This window comes from Rhyacophila brunnea, unplaced genomic scaffold, assembly GCF_057557595.1.
Source record: "Rhyacophila brunnea isolate RB1 unplaced genomic scaffold, BYU_Rbru_1.0 scaffold_6, whole genome shotgun sequence".
Classification (NCBI taxonomy): domain Eukaryota; kingdom Metazoa; phylum Arthropoda; class Insecta; order Trichoptera; family Rhyacophilidae; genus Rhyacophila; species Rhyacophila brunnea.
The window spans coordinates 10,626,358-10,646,559 of NW_028233276.1; the positions used below are offsets into that span (position 1 = coordinate 10,626,358).

General features: G+C 33.7%; 2 protein-coding genes across 2 annotated transcripts in view; one reads left to right on the top strand and one right to left on the bottom strand.

Moving 5' to 3' along the window:
* The window catches only part of su(f) (cleavage stimulation factor subunit su(f)), a 34,988-nt gene extending 26,626 nt beyond the window's left edge, over positions 1-8,362 (bottom strand). The window contains exons 1-3 of the mRNA XM_085956673.1: positions 8,171-8,362; positions 7,543-7,734; positions 5,643-5,675 (exon numbers count right to left, since the gene is read on the bottom strand). Of these exons, the coding sequence (XP_085812799.1) occupies positions 5,643-5,675; positions 7,543-7,734; positions 8,171-8,194 (249 nt within the window). The 5' untranslated portion in view covers positions 8,195-8,362. The remainder of the gene's footprint in view (positions 1-5,642; positions 5,676-7,542; positions 7,735-8,170) is intronic.
* Positions 8,363-9,031: 669 nt separating this feature from the next.
* Positions 9,032-20,202, top strand: part of Wdr62 (WD repeat domain 62) — a 282,962-nt gene continuing 271,791 nt past the window's right edge. Inside the window, exon 1 of the mRNA XM_085956946.1 lies at positions 9,032-9,250. The gene's annotated coding sequence lies outside the window, so the exon portion shown is untranslated. The remainder of the gene's footprint in view (positions 9,251-20,202) is intronic.

Consider the following 20,202-nt stretch of genomic DNA (forward strand, 5'->3'; position numbering starts at 1 on the left):
AAAACATTGGAAACAATAAAAACCATTTTTGCTTGATAAAACTTGAGAGGATTTCATTATTCATTTAGAACAGTGATGCACAATTTTTTTATCAGTAGGGCCAATTTATCCAGTTTCTAAATCGCGGACAATAATATATTGCTCCATGCAATAGTATAGACATATACATTTAATTAAATAGGTAAGATATTGACCAATCCTGTTTGTTTATTAACTGTCAATGCTTCTCACACTTTCGGTAGTTTTAAATGACATCATCTTCGAAACTAAAACACATTCATTTATTCACCATACAACAAGCTATAGCAGGGATGACAAACCTTTTTCTGCAAATGTCAAATTATATGCAAAAGTCTAGCAAAAAAAAAATTCATTAAATGTAAGCATGTTAAATATATAAAATAAAAAACCAAAATACTTAAAAGTTTATTGTAAATTTAATTTAATTAAGATGAAGTACCATATATTTTCTAAATTTACACGTTTGTCACAGCTAGAGTTGGGTATTTCCCGAGAAAATCTCAATCTCGAGATTCGGGATTTCCCGAAATGATGTAATGTTGAATTCTTGAGATTCAGGATTTCCAGAAAAGAGTTCTCGAGATATCGGGAAATTTAAAAAAACCCTGTAAAAAATCGTATAATCAGTGTAAAAACAGATGAATTACAAAAAAATATGTTTTTTTTTCATTTGTGTAAGAAGACAAACAAATAAAAGTAGGAAAACAAAAATAATTCAAAACATTACTTATTAAAATAGAATTTCAAAAAACACAGACTGTCAATCGCTACGTCTGACAATCGTGCACGCTTTTGAGACACAAAATTCCTTGATGTTGAAAAATTGCGCTCACTTTGAGTCGATGTTGACTTATTGTGTTTAATACCCCGATCAGTCTTTGAAAGTTTTGTATTTTCTGTCCACTTTTTTCATATAGAAAAATCGTTTTTTCAATTAATATTTTATAATAAAGAAATCCCGAATCCCGAGAAAAGATTCTCGAGATCCGGGATTTCCCGAAATGTTAAAAATTTCAATTCTCGAGATTCGGGATCGAAAATCTTGAAAATTTCTCGAGAATTCCCGAAACCCAACTCTAGTCACAGCCAAATATATTTTTCTTAAATTTAGTGATGTATTTGTTGTTTGTTAATATTAATCCTATCATCACCATAATATAATATCACCTCCTCAAATGGATCTCCACCTTGTCGTGGTGAGGAGGCTTGTGCGTTCCGAAGATTCATAGGGCTATGCTGGCGGTAGTCTAACTATCGGAAGGGTCTTCCAAACCAGACAGGTCTATGATGAGGAGCCAGACTAAGAGGGGTCCACTGGAGGAAGGCAGCAATTTCTTCAGTACTGACTAAGGGTGGTGATCAAGGGGATTAGAACAGCCTTAGAGCAGACACTTGAAGGCGATAATGAATACATTATGAACGGCTTCAATATTGCGATGTGGAAGGCAACGGAAAACCGCCACATTAAAACCCCACGAAAATCACATGAAATGCAACATCAAAATCATACCAGTACGTCAGGCGATCCGGCTGACACCCAGCGCGACGCTGGGTCCGGGCCGCGAGGTCTGAAATTGGTTGCTGGGCACACGGGTGTGATTTATCAGGCAACGTCACGTAAATCGGTCACGAAAATTCCAATGAAAATAGGTACATGGAACGTAAGGGGGCTTGTACAACACCCCGGAAAGCTCGCAATCATCGAAAAAGAGATGCAGAGATACAGCGTAAATATAAAGGGTTTAAGCGAAACGCATTAGAAAGGATCCAGACACTTTGAGACTGAACTTTGCAACATGGTATATTCAGGACAAAACGAAAGTCGAAACGGAGTAGCTTTTATTGTACCACGAATTCTCCGAGATAGTGTCATAGGATACAATTCGATCAGTGACAGGATAATAACAATAAAGCTCAATGCCCAGCCACATTTGCTGAACATTACACAAGTATATGCGCCTACAGCTGCATCAACAGACGATAGCGAAGAATTTTTCAAGGAGCTAAGACGCACAATCCAAGAAATACCCAAAAGAGAGATCACCGTTATCCAAGGCGACATGAATGCCAACGCCACGCGATTTCACTTGGTGATCGCTATAGAGCCAGATTGATTTTTCATAACAATCAATAAAAGATGGCGGTCATCAGTGTTTAATGTACAAACCTACCCAGGTGCAGACTGCGGGAGCAGACACAAACTTCTTGTTGCCAACATGAGACTAAAGTCAAAAAAGACTTAACGATGCGAGACTACTCGACCGTTTATATTTAACAATACTACGACATCGCAATTTAGCGAGGAGGTGAATCGTAAAATGGCATCACTCTACGTAGACCCCAGCAACAATGTCGAAACAACATGGAATAAGTTGAAAGAAGCCACCTTATGTGTGATGGAGGAAGTCCAGAAACTCAATAATAGTAAGGAACATCCGAAACGTCGTAAGATCTGGATATCTGATGAAACATGGGAGGCCATACAAACAAGAACCAATCTTAGGAATAACGGACTTAATTCAACTATAGAACATGCAAGGTACTCTGAACAAAACAGAGTTGTTGTCGACGGGACAAGAATCTTTTCCTCAGAAATAAATGTGAAGACATCGAAACCCATGATGTCAGAGTAGAAACACGGGATCTCTTCCAAAAAGTCAAATAAATCACAGGAGATTTCAAGAAAATGAACTGGGCCATCGAGGAAGAGGACGGCACACTGCTTATGGAGTTGGATAGGGTTACAGCAAGGTGGAAAACATATTGTGATGCCCTATACCGAGATACAGAGGATGATGAGGTGGTTGACGTACGTATCGATGAGCAAGAACCTGAAATACTTTTTAGAGAAGTGATAGAGGCTATAAAAAGACTAAAAACCCACAAGTCACCAGGTGGAAATGGCATATCCGCAGAAGCCTTAAAAAAGCTTAATGATGACGGAAAAAGAATCGTACATCAATTATGCAACATGATCTGGAAAAGTGGTGTATGGCCTAAGGACTGGACAGAGTCTTTCTCTTCTTCGACTTCTTTAAACTAATGAGAACTATGAATATAAAATTAAAAAAATCAATTTGATATGTTTTAGGTTTTTATCTACAAGAAAAAAATATTAAATAGTATTTTGAATAACTTACGTCAGATCTCGTATACCTAGCCTCAAAATTTTATTTACAAATCAAGAACAATAATTTATCTCTTGAACCTTTGTCGATACATGCCAACGGATTTGAGAATTTTGCTTCTAATGAAATGAAGTGGCAACATTAGTGGAGAAGACCTGTCTCAGTTGTAGTAAATGTTGAAGATTATTTTAGTAATCAGGAATTTAAATGTGGTGTTGATTTACTTGCTCTGTATAGAATTAAGGCTAATAATTGCACCTTTCTATGGAAAAAAACCATTATTGCAATAATGCTAGGTTCATGGAATCACTTCAAATGGTGCACCTACATTTGTCTGCATAACACCTATAAATTATTATTTTATCTCACCAACAGATGGCACTACCAGTGGTGACACGCAATGTGTACTCAATAATCAACTAAAATGCTTAATTGCTATGTATTAACTCAAAGCGAAGATCTCAGCCTTATGCTACTTTTCCAGAGGTGCTCAGTTAATGATGTTCTAGGCACCGCACACATTCTGTACTTTCAAGGGTTCATTCTGTTTACTATGTATAGTTATTTTTCGGTCAAATTCAATTAATCTGAACTATGTAACGCACTTGTTATGACCATTCTAATGGAAGCAATTTAAGGTACATGTGGGCCCCGCCCCATAAAGTGACTGATTTCGAGGTCTTCTGTGATAACAATTAAACCGACCAACATGAAAATGTAAAAAAAAATATAAACTGATAAATATTTTTTCTATGAACAAAAAAACCAAAATGATGTAATTAATGATTTTGTGATTCTTTGTTGGTTCATTTTGAGGGTAAGACACAGTATTACTTGTCGGATAATACAAGTCGCACGGTCGGTTATAGCAATCATGCTTGCAGCGGTCCCAACTTGCAAAGATGATGATAAACATCGATATTGTTCTGTTAATAGGAGTTTCTCCGACTGACTTTTATATTAAGGATAATATATTGTTGTTTGTAACCAGTATGCCTATGAAGGTATTTAAAACCCTCACATGAAAAATGAGCATCTGCTTAAGATTGCATTTTTCCGATGGTGGGAGCGCTTCTTGTGCTTCCAGGATAACTACTGCTGCCCATTCATTATTAGCATTGGCGGACGTCATGTCCATAACGAAACAATTCTATCAGCATTTGAAAAAAATTATCCTCAAGTCGCTTTTAATGTATTTTGATATCTATCATCGACCGTGTGGAGCGTACTAAATTCAAGTGCACTCATTTAAATATATATTAATTCTTTGTAAAAATTAAAGGAAAATTCCAATAATAAAATAATAAGGTGGGCCTTCTCGAAATCTTAAGTAGCTATTCATAAAATGTATCCAAACCATCTTACCAAGATCATATTTTTTCTAATTTCCTGCTTTTTTGATGTCTTACAATAGGGTTATCCAAAACATACCCCTGTAGGTAAGCCCTTTACACTTTCAGATCCCTTCTATACTGGCGTAGTGGAGTCAAAAAAGGAAAAGATTTATTTGCGAAAGTACTTCTTTAACATATTTACAATTCTGGATGTGGCCCACAGATGCTCTAAGGTTGGATTAAGGTCCGATAGGTTTGTCACACATGACAAACTGTATAAATCTTCATCCTTTGTTTAATAATTAAGCAATCATGCACAAACGCTTCGGGGTACTCTCAGGAAGCGATCGCTTCACGTGAATTTTTCAATTTAACATTATCACACAATTTGCATGTGTAAAACATTGGATATAATAAAAAAAAATAGGGTATAAACAACTCCGAAAGTAAAATTTTGTCATGGCTCATATTTAAAAAATTGTTTCAAGAAATTGTCACAACCGGTGAGAGAACAGATCTACAAATCTAAAATATGGATATGGCCTTACAAATGTTCACTTCCAAAGTTCAATAGACACATTTTGAGAAATTTCTTACGAAAAATAAACAAATCATACTCGTTTCTCCATTTTTATTTTGGTAATAAGACAAAAGAGAACAAATAATAATGCTCATCATCGAAAATAAAGCGGTTCAGGTTTTTTGTTTCATGCAACATTTTTTTGTTTTGTAAAAGGTATATTATTTACAGAAAAGAAGTCAAATGTAGAGAAATAATAATAAATCGCAATAAATTTATTTTGAAAACAATGATGAAAGTAATTAATATTATGTACTACTGAAAATAATGGAATAACATTACAAATGATCATTGCTTGTCGTATCTATATTTATTTTATATTAGTACAAAATAATATTTATCAACAATTTATGTAGCAAAATTAGTTCAATGATAAATCTACTGTTATCTTTCCGTCGATTAGGCTTATGCACATTGACAATTTTATTATAATATAAGGAATTTAATACATAAATCTACATCTGTGGACAATGTGTTTTTACATATTATCTTATCCTTTATTTCAGAATAGAAAATTTTATTCCCAGATTTTTTCACAAATTTGGAATAGTTTGATTAGGAATATTCAAAAGTACTAACCTTTTCCACACGTTCGAAGTTACGTGCCTTTATCTGAAAAATAAAATGAAACATCTTAAGAATATGCGTAGCATGTTAATTAATTTAGAGTACATTTAGACGGCTTGTAAACAGGCATTCGACTAGGCATAATACGAGCTCCGATATGTCAACAAAGTTGCATTCACTTTCGCATGCACAGACATAACATAACTCATAGTCAAAATGTTAAAAATTCAAACTGGATAAACATCACTATACATAAGACGAAAAAACAGTGATTATTTATTGGCACTTAATGGCCCCAACACATTATCATCACGCAGTGGCGAAGGGTGGAGGTAGGCTGTGGAGATTCAATATAATAGTGTACATAATTTTTTTTACTATTATGACTTGATAAAAGGCAAGTTTTAATTCAATTAAAAAAACTAACCAATAGCATCTGCAATTTGTATCCTTATTTCAATAAAAACAAATAAATATGACTGACAAAGTTTAGTTTGCACTATTCGTCAGATCTCCACAGCCAACCTCCACCCTTCGCCACTGCGGTTACGTCACGTTTCTATCTCTCTCTATGATGTGGCCATAAGAAACTGTGAAATAGACATATTCATCAAATAACAATAAATCAATAGATAGTGTTTCAATTATCGAAAGGATAGGTATTTCTCAATCTCATTTATTACAATCACCGTGCACTGTCCTTACAATCTGACAGGCCTGGCAGGGTTGAATTAACATTGACTCATGCAATTAATAGTATGGATTCAGAGGGCGACTATTTGAACTACACTTTCAGCTAAATGTATGCTGAATGCCTTCCAACTGTGTAACACGCATCCGCAGATGTTTTTACCACTAATGTTGCATGCTGCTTGTGTCAATACATTAAATTTGGTACTTGTGTTTTGTGAACGAAAACAAAATCACATATACAAATTCGACGTACTGCCGCGGTGCCGAATTTGTATGTGCAATCCACATTATATTAATAATAATAGAAAATGATTATATTTTACATGACACGTGTTATATTAGTAAACATAGTTTTGATAATATTATCACGTGTTGTGCGTAACAAGGTGATTTAAACATAAGTATAAATTGATCATGAATAACCTTCAATAAATGCAGAAAGTTCTTGCACAGAATCAAAAACACATTCGAGATTTTTTGACTGAACAATAAATTATGTCATAATATGTCAAACCAAAAACTAACCCCCGTTTCAGACGGGACACCGGTGTCGCGCTCATATATAATAAAAAGGCCTTTGTATTCGAATAAAGGGGCCTCTGTATTATGTTTATGAACGCCCAGAGCTAATGAGTCAACGCATAATTTCGCGATATAAATTAGAACATAAAACTGGCTGCGGTCATAAAAACATGTGTATCGGCAGCTTGAGAATGTAGCAGCCGACGGAAAAGTGTACCGGACACACTTTGACTCATTAGCTCGGGGCGTTCATAAACATAATACAAAGGCCCTTTTATTCGAATACAAAAGCCTACTTATTATATACGAGAGCGACACCGGTGTCCCCTCTGAAACGGGCCTAAGATAACCTCGTTAGGTAATGAAATCAGAGGATTGCCAAATTCATGTGAAAATTTCTTCTACACACCAGATGACTTTCTGATAATATTATCATTGATTAGGTATACAATAACTGGAAATACCTAATTGTGTTCAACCATATTGCTTCAGCAACCTATTAAGTAACAAATTTCAGTTGCTTTTTAATGATTTTTCTATTTACTCTTCAAATTATGCTGTCACTTGTATAAATAAATATGTTGAATATTGTTAGCTACCAATTTCCTAATTTTTTTCACGGCATGTTGTGAACATCTTGAATTTACAATTTGCAAAGGTCACTATGTAAAATACTAAAATAAATAAATCTTCTCACCTCCTGCTCGATGTACATCTTCCAGTATCGCCCAGTTGTCGGAAATGCGTTGACCAGCGCCTCGTAAAGACTCCTGACCTCTGAAATGGTCCTCGATTGAGCCTCACGCACCAGCAGAGACCAAGAATCCACATCGTAAGGGTTCGATTCTACTTGCCTCTGTGCTCTCACCAGACGGTCGTTCCCCCAGTCCTATAAACCAAACAATTTTATAAAATAACTCAGCCAATAATTTTAAATTCAGACAATACAATACATAATACTTATATTTTTGTCATTATTCTTTGCAAATGGAGTTATTATTTTCAATTGAAGGTACCTCAATAATTACAAACATTGCAATAAAGTATTACCAAGCATAGATCAGTTCCAGTCAGTTACCAATCTACTCATGTCAAATAAAAGATTTATACAATACATACCTACTCATTAAATGAAGACAATATGGAAAGCGAATTTATATAGGTACAACTTGCAAAAAAAAAGTCATCGGATATTTAAAAGATAGTAGATAATGTCTTGAAGACAATAATTGAAGAATAAAGGTCTGTATGAGAAATAAAACCAATGTAGGCAGATGCACACAATAATATTAAAATTGATACGAAACATGAAAAATAAAGCTTACAATTTCCCCAATTTCTTCCGCCATCGTCACTCGGGTATGTCTAAACAGCAATTTTCAATTATAAGAATATCTAAATGAAACAATTACAAGCAATTGTGGGGCATTAGACGATTAGTTTGACAAGTATTTTACACGAAATCCTCAGGGTTCGCCTTTATCACGCGTCACCCATTATCGCAATTCGCTGAATTCGCAGTGTTTAGTTGCCACTTGTCTAAGTTGTCCCGTCCTGAAAATTCAGTAAATTTTGTGTATGGCATTACTAATAATGATTGATTTTTCTACAAAAAAATATTTTACAAAATAATAAGTATGAAATAAATAGTTTTTAAAACCCTTTGTATGTACTTACTTAAAATTCCCTTTTATTAATGAAATTTTTCATGACGAAAAGGTACCTACCTACCTACCTACCTATAAATATTATCTAATAATATCATTATTAAGATGTCATGATTTTAGAATTAGCTTCTTATTATTAAGTATGAAATAATAAACGTAATTTTATGTTTTTATACTTTTACGAAAATGTTTTAATATTGTGACCATCACTCATTGGCCCAATTATGAAAAGAAGAGATTACATCCACAAAAAGTAAACCAGTAGGTACACAAAAATGATAATTGAAATTCAGTAACCGCGAGTCAAAATAAAAAGGTAGGTACCTACCTACATAATAACTTTTGTTTTTATAAAACTTCTAAATTGTTTTGTTTTGATACTATGTATCCCTATGGTTAGAGAGTGAGCAATCTACAAAATATGTTCTCTACACGACTATTGACACACTTATCTACACATTCTGTCAGTCTGTCTATGTCTATGGCAATACACCAGCCGTCAACGGTATCTGTAGGTTCGTTTTGGATCAATTTAATTTTATCGGTGGTTGTGTTTGATGTTAAATATCACAACGTTGGGAATTGATTTCGTGATTAATAAAAGCGCACTAAGGAAGTGTTGTCTTCTACAGTTATCTTAAAAGTTTTAGACATCTTATCAGCTTGTGTTTATAAATGCTATATTTTCATTTGACCGTCCTTCCTGTTTAAGTGGTTTTGAAAAAGTGATAAGGACAGGTAGTCGTATGTTTATAATTCTCACGTCTACCGGTTATTCATAATCTAATATTTTTCAAATAAACACACCGTAAAACACATTCGTTTGGTAGATGTTTGTGCTATTGGTATTTTTTGTGGATACTTTACTTTGTTCTTGTTATTGATAAGTGACAACGTGTGGCGAAAATATTCTATTGCAGTCATTGTCACTTAAATGTAAGTATTATTTTAACATTGCGTATTTGTGCGCTTTCATGTCTTACTACTTTAATAACAAAAATGAAAAATATTTTACGCGACGGGATAATGTTTAAATGCAAAGAAAAATATTGCACGCAGACGCATTAGCTGTCAAACGTCACTATGCATAATATGACTCGAAGTGTAGTGTAAATGTAAATAAATATTTTATCCAGGCGATGTGACCTGTCTACCGATTATTGTATGTTATTTATTTTATAATAATGGGAAGAATATTATTTTACTCTGTTCAAGTGCTGAAAATTATTCAGAAAATATAGATTTAGGTAGGTAGTAGGGGACAAGGGGTTCATTAATATTTCCACCCATTTCCTATTAAAAATCTAAATTTTATATGGCGGGTTAAAATTATATTACATACAAGCAATTACAAAATGTAGTGATATTAGTTTTGTTTGTGTGGAGTGTAGACAGTCAATTCAATGTGTGTCGAAAATTCACGAAAATACTGCCTAATTAGTCTGTATATTATAATTTCGATCAAAAAATTGCTACAAAAAGGTGAATAATTTTATATTCGCTGACTCCACAAATTTGATATTATTATTTCGAATTATTGTCTAGCAACATGCGTAAAATTGTTTCATACCGAATTGGTAGATAATGACCCAGTTATTGTTATTAATAACTATATTATACGCATAGGGTACTTACAAATTCCTTACACGAATGGCATCCTTCTGAAGTCTGGATAAACAACCTGTACGAACGACCTGTACGTATGACGTTTTTAGGTTTTTACATATTACTATCCAGCAGTAGTACCTACACACACGTCGGTAATTTGTCGTTTTATTCTATTTGAATGTGTAGGCACATATTTTTTATCAATTAAAATGTTAATATTACCTACCTATTTAAATTTAAACAAGCTATAAACTCCAAATTTATTTATGGGTGTTTATTAAAATTCAAAATACCAACTGCCGCAATCAACAGTTGAAAAATTAATATGAAAAAGCAGTTGAAAACATGGATTAATTAGGTGTTAAATAAAACAAAAAATATTATTATCTATATAACAGGCAGGATTTATTTTAATTTTTAATCACACAATATTAAATAGGTACTTACCTACACAAAAAGATGTTAAAGAAAACCCTTTTTTTATATAGCTACTTAAATTGAACCTAAATAGTTATATGAAAATAAGGCAAAAAAGACCTGTGGAACTCTAATTTTCATCCAAACCCTTGTAAGGTACCTGGTACCTATTTATTGGATATAAAAATGGCATAATATAGAGAATCCACAGAAGGCTCCACCTGGAAGAAGTTTCAACTTCTTTGTATTTACTTAATTGTAATGTTGTACAGGGCCGTCTCAACGCAAAAAATATGGCTGTGCTGACAGTGATATCCGTGGGGAAAGTGCCGCCCTTAGGCAGATTTAGAATACAATCCCCATTTGAGTCTTCAATTGTATGCGAATTTGTTAGGTAGCTGCTTACCTAACTACCTAATCTTTAAAGAAAAAAAAACGATAATCACACCCTCTACTGATGTTTAGAGCATTTTATGAAATCCACTCTCAAACAAGGATATTTGAGGTACCTATGTTGAAGTCTGGAGGTTTAGAGGTCCCCATGTGAAAAATTTGCCTCTGCGGTAAGCCGCCATTAGGTATTACAATACATACATTCGATAGGCTACCAGGTCTTTTTATGCTTCTTTATTGCTTTACCTACGATGCTGGCACTTTCTTGAAGAAGCGACCGCATCGCATGCTTCATGGAAAATCGTCACTGATCTCAAAAATTGTAATGTGTATTCGTTCCTTCATTTGCCGCCGTTTATAATGTGCCACCTCTAAGCAACGCATGGACGTCAATGCTGGCTGTGATCGCAAGAGTGTGCTATGCGTTGTGGCCCAGCCGGATAAGGGATGTTAAATCCCAGTCCGCTACATATTATTTAAATTTAAATGCAAATTAAGTATTACCCATTACCAATGACATTAATATGGACGAAGCATCTGGAAAAAAATGACACTCAATTTTTTTGCCGGGTCTGCCGAATGGCATAATCTGTTCTAATGTCATTACAATAAAGGTGATATTGCTATAAATTCCCGATGCTTTTTGTCGGGTCTGCCGAATGGTTCGGTTCGAACGGGTTCGCTCAAATGAACATTGACACTAGAAACACTGTTCTAACGCCATTACAATAAAGGTGATAGGTTCCCGATGCGTGATATCGCATACTGGAAATTGCGTGGCGTCTACCCTATACATGTGCGAATGTCGCTATGTGCGAATTTACTTTCTAGCTACTGTATTGAGTGCGTTGTCCATTAATAATGTCATTGCCCATTACATATTGAGTACGTAGTTATATCGCACGTAAATATGAAACCGTTTATTTAGGCAATATTTTTTTTTTGATGAACTTTAAATTAGGTAATAATATTACTAAGTATTACATAATACGCAATTCCTATTGTCCGTTTACGTATAAAGTATAATAATCCATACTATAAAAGTTTAATTATTAGAAGTTTAATTATTGTCAACCATTAACAAAAAAACGATCATGTTAAACTCATTTTGTACTATCGGTAATTTATATTATTTAGTGAAATGGGGGGGAAGGGGGGTGTCTTGATTGATTTTTGCATAGGGGCCCAATTTTTCTAGCTACGCCACTAGGAGGTAGGAGGGGCCTACATAATATTATATTTTACTAATTTGACCATGACCTGGGAGTAGAGGTAAGAATTATAAATTATTCTCTTTCCTTACACATAAGTAATTCCATTATATGTATTAGTTATATTAGTAGATACTTAGATAGATGGATGATCATGATATCATTTCGGCTTGATATAACTTTTCTTCTTAGTTTACGTAGATAATTATTATGTAATCGTGGTTATTTGAGCCAAAACTGTTAAAAAAGAACAAAATAGTAAAATTTATCTCTTATTCAAATATTTATTATCAAATTAGGTTCAAAAACCTATGTTGGTGTTGGTTCGTTATACCGCACGCTCGATCAGTGGCGCACCCAGGATTTAATATTGGGGGGGGCCCAAGGAGGAGAATGTAAATTAGTCCCATAGACTCTTTTTCTTCTTCACAGCTTAATTTCTCGTTTGTCGGTCTTTTGTCTATTGCACTCGGTGTACCTATACCATGGTCCCCACATCCTGAAACGGGCCCTCAGGCTAGGATATTTGGCGGGCCCCCTACCTACCGCTAAGATTAAATGCAGTGTGAAACACTACATTACCGTTTTTCAAATTGTGTTTTAGTTCAAATTAAGGGTGCTTATACAGTGAATTATTGGCGATTTTTTAATACATCTACTTTAATAATGGAGCTGTCAAGTTTCGACACAAAATAATCAAAAAATATATCGCACAATTATATAAGTAATTGAAAATATTCATGGTCATGAAGTGTAATAGCGCCGCAGGCGACTTTTTTTACTATTAAAGCTAATTTATAATGTGTGTTTATCTCACTTATCTGGTCAACTCGACACGCCGGGCCCCCAGGCTAGAGCCCTGTCAGCCCTCCCCAGCCATGACCTACACCACTCCGGAATTCGGGTGGAAACCGAGAATTTTTTGACAGTTCCCTTAGGTATTGGATTTCTAAAAAAACCTGACATTAGTGTTTCGAAAATTTTGTGTCAGAAATTAAAATCTAAGAAATTTTTCTAAAGAGGGTGCTGGAGAATTTCAAATCATTTTTTTGCCGTGTTATTATTTGTCTAATTTATTGGCTTTCAATTTCAATGTTTTTGGGGGGGGCCAAGGCCCCTTGGCCCCCCCTCTGGGTGCGCCACTGCGCTCGATAACACCTGGAAACCGAATGATTACAGTGAAACTATTACTTAAGTACTGAAATATATATTTTTCATCAGTCGATAAGTTTATATCGCATACTTAACAGATTAATAAGATACAAATGCGAAAGCTTTGGTGTACGTCTTTACGACTCAATGAGTCAGGCCATCAAATGCAAGAAATACAGAACCCGAATGACTGTTATCATTAATATTAAATGCGCATGTCGTTTACGTGATTAATTGTTAAGCATATTATTATGATGTCTACATACGTAACTATTGAAAGTTTGTGTTTAAGTTTATCCCATTTTCTCCACATTCAAGAATTATACTTTCTCACAGCCACACCTAGAAGGTAACCCACTTCCCTCATTCTTGTGTTTCCCGCTTTATATGAATTGTTGATCAAGTAAAGTACCCACTATAAGTATAAAGCGTGGATATTTAAGTTTTTATTAAACTCAATTTTTCATACACATTGGCGGTTTTATACTTGGAGGCCCCTATCGGGGGGTGGTTTTATTTGAATCTTACACCCGATGTTATGTATATATGTTCAGATGGTTGCGTCGTGAGTGTTGCATATTGTGATGGGCAGCGTTAACGGAAACACAAGTTGGTATTTGTATGGTTTATATTATTGCACAAATAGATTGGTTGTTATTACACGGCACTATGAAAAGACAGTATATTAATTTAAGTTTTGAGTAAAAGGGTAACGTGATATTAAAAGGGAACGGCGAGCTGCTTGAGTCGACTACATTTTAGGAGCGCTCTATGTCGACTGTGTCATTTCCGTTGCGTTCTTGTCTATGCTCTAGAAATGAGCATAGACAAGAACATGTCAGTTGTAGGGTTGTATAAAACCTCTACACCCCAGGTGCAAACTGATTTTGAGATTTAATGATAAAAAGGCAAGACACAAGCAGGCTGCTTTTTTCATATTTTAAAATGTGTTAATTTTTAGCCGTTTATATAATTTGCTTCTGGTTCTGTCTGAGACTGACATACAAGATCTCTCTTTTTTTTTGTTTCAGTGTTTGAACAGCTTGATCTAAAATGATGTTAATAAACCAACATAATTTTTCTCACGCGCGTAAAGAATCCTTAATCAGAAACACAACAAATTATTACCTGATATATTAATTTAAAAGCGTGAAATCTATGGATACCCAGTCTCATAATGTGTACTATTATAGACCGTGTATTTACGTAGTATAGTAGGATTTTTTAAAGTAGTTATTGAATAACATTTGAGTAAAAATATAATAGTTGTTTTCGGGTTCAGTACCTATATGTATAAATATTGACTAATAAAATAATTGTATGCTGAAATTGGTGCAATGGCACATTATTTTAAATTAATATTATCGGAAATGATAACAGTGCCTACGAGATTCAATGAGTTAAGTTAAACTGACAATAGGTGAGTATAAAGTATAACTAACTTGTGTAACATTTTGCTTCTGATAAAAAATGAACGCCTCGGTTCCCATATGAATAATTCATTAATTTTTATTTTTAATCACATATTATTAACGGACTTGCAATATTACATACATAATAATAATGAAGTAAGCAGTATTGATGCAAGTACAGAAGAATCACACATTAAAAAAAAAGTAATTTACCCACGAATTTTAAGTAGTCGAAAAGCGGGTATGTAGGGATCTACTTTTTGCTGGTATCGTCGATTGTGGAAATAATTTATCGTTTCGTTATAGTAAGTAGTTGCATATGGCTTGATCCTTTCATCAGTATTGACAATTTATCCGTTTTATGTTCCCTGGCTGCATAGAGAACATGTGACGTATATCCTCTCCCGAATCTAGATAGTATATTATTATATTTTATTAAATATAACTTACTTATACCAGATAATTTCACTATTACTATTCAGGTACCTACATATTTACAAGATGAAACTCAGTCTCAGTGCTGCGCTAGTGAGGTCGCTGTTTTTTAATGTTATGTTTAACATTTTGATCCCATTTAAAAGTGAGAAATGAAATTTCATCCTAATTTCGATGATGTATTTATAATGCAGTGATGTGCAACAGATGTGCTAAGATTTTTTTCACATATTCATAACATAGTTGTGCATCACTTATCTAAATTATATTATTTAATTAAATTACTGTTTATCCAATGCTGAATATACATGACAATTAAGTGTGTAGGTATATTGCATTCCTTTTTATTGAAAATACATTATATTATAAGGAAAGATATACCTACTTACCTACAATCTACAATATTTATTTAATAAAATTAATATTTAATAACAGTAAGTAAGTAGCATTAATATATTTTTTATTTAGTAGAAAAGTTAGTACATGTAGGTATATTTATTTGCAAACATACTAATTCAAGTTTTTTTTCAGATGAATATAGGGTCATACACGCTTTATCATCGTTTCATCATTTCATTATCGAATGCATTATAATTTAATCAAAGTATTAACTTCGATTCATAGAGTTTATGTCGGAACCTATCTCGACAATACAAAAGTTTGGTCGCCAACATTAACGGAATTTGATAACTCAGACCAAACACATTGTTTCAGAGCACCTGGAATACAATAGTTGCGAGAAATGATTCGAACACATTACCATCGTATCACGAAAAAGCAGTATACTTTGCAACTTAGTTAGGTTATTATTTAATTAATATTATGTTATATGGGTTCGATTAACTATTATTTTAGCTAGATAGAGATAGTAATTCATTATGTCTATCTCAGCGTGTCTACACGTGACGTGATGGTAATGTGTTCGGGCCATAAGCGTCTGCGCCTACGTGAACCACCGAACGATGGGTTCGACCCTCGCACGTCTGTCGAATCTTACGCCGTAGTGGGTAAATGTAGAAGCCAATCGGCGCGGTATGACTGCGGGGTATATGTATAAGGCAGTAGCGAAGGGCGGAGGTAGGCTGTTAAGATCCGCCATAAACAGTGCACAATAAACTTTGTTAGTCATACGTATTTGTTTTCATTGAACTAAGACTACAATTTACAGATAGTGTTGGTTAGTTTTTAAAAATCAATTAAACCCTGCCTAACCCAAACCATTGTAGTTTTGGTATACTTGGCGATACGACAAAATTGTGCACACTTTTTCTTTCATAATGTATTAAATTTGTTCTTGTTGGATTAAGAATACATATTACACGTCATATTGTTGGTTCATTTTTTTAATTCATTAAGCCCTGCCTAAACCAAACTATAATAGATAACACATATTATTATATCTATAAAATATCCAAAGTTATGTATGATTTAATTTCAATTTTTTAGATATTTTATAGATAAACGAGTATTTTCGCCTATTATTAATTATTATGGCTTGGTTTCACAGGGTTTAATTGAATATTAAAAACTAACCAACACCGTCGTCTGTAAATTGTAGTCTCATCTCAATGAAAACAAATACGTATAACTGACAAAGTTTAGTGTGCGTGTGCACTATTTATGACAGATCAACAGCTTACCTCCACCCTTCGCCACTGGTATAAGGGGTATCACATGCGGAGTTAATGGGCGCACAAGCTCCACTCAGCGCAAATATTTGTTTACAAAAATTTAATAGGTAGGTATGTTTCTGAGGTTGTTTAAAATTATGTATAAAACTTAATTACTTAGTTAATAAAATAGTAAAATTGTTTTTTCTTCATAATATACTAATTATTTAATTCAAAGGTTAACATGGTCAACTTTTGGCCTCACAGAGCATTAGCAACCGAATACTAAGCACGTATTTGCATAAATTTTTATCTAACAGTACGTACGGCCAGTAGGTAAATATTACGTAAAACATATTTTTCAACGGCGTAAATTCTTTATAATTCTTGTTACATAAAATGCGGCAGATTGTGCCATATTCGAATCATATAAGTAATATTGTAATACATGTAGTTATAGTAGGCGCTACTATTCATAATTCATAATGTGGTTGTAATAATTAATTTATTATCCGGAAAGGAATTTGACACTATTTGTAATAAATCAAGTAGGTATCTAAATTAATTATTGTTTTAGCTATATTTTGTATCCGTCAGTGGCGAAGACTCCATACTAGGCGATTATTTAAAGCATACCTTCTTAAGAAAAATATTTTTTAATTGCATATTGACATATGTATTTATATAATCACATTTTGTCAACGAGAGATGTCGTATATGTAGGAATGTACTACACAGATTACAAAACAATCTGCAAAGGTTTTAAAAAATATACCACAGCGCGCCATCTGTCTTGACGTAAATAAAGGTCGGATTATGTGTAAAATAATTCTGAATTTTTTTCATATGGACTTTGTGCCACGCATCCTTCGCCGGTCTGTCGAATTGTATGAAATAAGGTAAGCTCCTTTCGCAGAGCCTAAACATTTGCGCATAATAATATTGTTGTCATGATTGCACTTTGTCTAAAATAATTAATAATTAGATTAGAATTAAGGCCAGGTGGTCCACACTCCACATCCTTATTTCGTTGTTTACGAAATCTTACCTGGCTCGACCTGTAATTACTTTATAGGTACCCACTAACAATATATCTATCAAATTAAAGCTAAAATAATAGTTAATCGAACCTCATAATATACATATAATATATTATTAATTAAATAATAACGCACCTACTTAATTTGCGAAATAAATGGTTTTTCAAACAAAATTAAATTTTCTACCGTAATTTTAGCAATGATACCCACAACCTAATTTATTTAATATTTTATTAAAAATACACATTCATTTGTTATTATTAAATCGTTTAGTTGATGATTGTTTTCTTTTTGGCGTTCCCTCGTGGCTGACGATCGTGACCACGATGAAATTTTGTCATCTTTTGAGCGACCAAGACTTTCCACCCCTCTCGATCCTCTGCTTCTCCCAGGGCAGAGTAAATGCTACCCCCAGTCAGCTCTTTCATTTTGTCGCTTCAGTCGCTCTTCATCTGCTTCGCCTTTCCCGGAGGCTACCCAGACCACCACACTAGGTTATCCGGTCCGGTTTTTATATCGATAATATAAAAAAAGATAATTAGAAAAATAACGATTTCGCGCATTCAAAATTCGGCCTTCTCGCATAGAGTATAGACGAATATAGGGTGTCTCCAAGCTTTGTCAGTAGGCGTAATAGAATCTTCAACTTGCTCATGTGAGAAATTGCAGGATGCCGATCACCTCCTCTGGAAGTGCGCACATATGTCGGTTGAAAGGGAAGAATTTCTAACTAAAGTCAGTGGGACCCTCAGTTGATAATATATATTGAACATACCGTCACCGTTTTAGCAAAACCATCTATGTGTCACTTTTATCAAAAATGACTTTTAAATACCACGTCATTCCTTATTTTTTTCTCTATAGGCCAGTAAAATGATCTATGTGTTGGGTAAACTCGCTCCGAAGTTATTTCAAAAAATAAAAAACAGCTATGTGTAAGGTTCAAAAACCACGGTTCACAAAAACAACTATGTGTATATTATAGTAACATATAAGTAAGATGGTATTTTGATATCGAGAGTGTAATGTTTTTTTACAGTTTGGCTACACATTGTTTGTTTCTATGTTATATGCTATGCATTATGGTCTTGCACGACGGTTTGAAAGATGCTTTCTCAAAAAGAGAGACAGGAAATATTCAATAATTTCTGGAAGATGCCTACATGGTCAATAGGGTATAGGCGAGAATTAATTTAAAAGTTGGATAAACAACTACAAACGCCTCGATGACAGTGGCCAATTGAAAGCAACAATGACAAGTAATAAGAATCTGACTGAAGATAAATAATTGGTAGTGCAACCAAAAATCAAAACGGAGAGATTTGTGGAAAAATGTTACATTATGGTTGGATCTAATTCCAAAGTTCCCACCCATTATTGCAGAGAAAATACCTCCAGGGTGTATGTGGAATCGTGTTTCCGATCCAAAATACAAATGCATGATGAATATAAAAAATGGTCTCTGGAAAATGGTCATAAAGCAGCTGAATATACTCCAGTATATTTACCACCAAAAAATCAGTATCCACCAACCACGTAAAGATCAGTGTGCCATCACTGCCATATGCTGTAGTTATAAAATGAAGAATGTTTCAGAAATGGAATACAATAGCCACATTATTAAAAAAAAAAAAGATGCTAGAAGACCAAAAATGAAATGAAGGAGAGTACCAGAAGTATTACTGGACGGTTAGTAATCACAATGGATCTCCAAAGTGTGCTGCTATGTCCAAAACACAGGCACAAATGTATTATAAACAAAAGCTGCAACTACACAATTTCACCATATACATTCTTCATAATGTATCTTCTAATGAATTTGTCTCATCTCATCGAAAGCAGGACAATACAATGAAATAATTCTAATATCGGATGGGTGTGGATATCAAAACCGAAATAAATTATTCGCTACTGCTCTAAGTTATATCTTTAGAGAGAAAAAACATCGAGATTCAACAGCTTTTATAATATATATAATGAATCATTGCCAATATCACAGTCGAAATACATACATCTTCAGGAATTAAAAAGTGTAATAGAGAAAGATCACCACTATTTCTACGATAACCTAACATTTAAACCTGCTAATAGAAAGTAAACGAACTTATAAATATAATATCATCTCACTATTGCATTAATAATTAATAAAATGATATTGCAATTTATCACTAACACACTATGTATATTTCAACTATTATTTATGTAACAGTTTTTCATGAATTTATTATTATTCACATTTTGATGAATAAATTAAACTATGTGTATTTACAAAACGGTCAAAACAACTTATGTGACATCACAAACTGTATTTTTATTATTTTTGTATTAAAAATAAAAGATTTTTGTAAACAAAATAATAATCTTAGACCATTTTCTGATTATAATAAAGCATTCTTCATAATTTTAATGTTT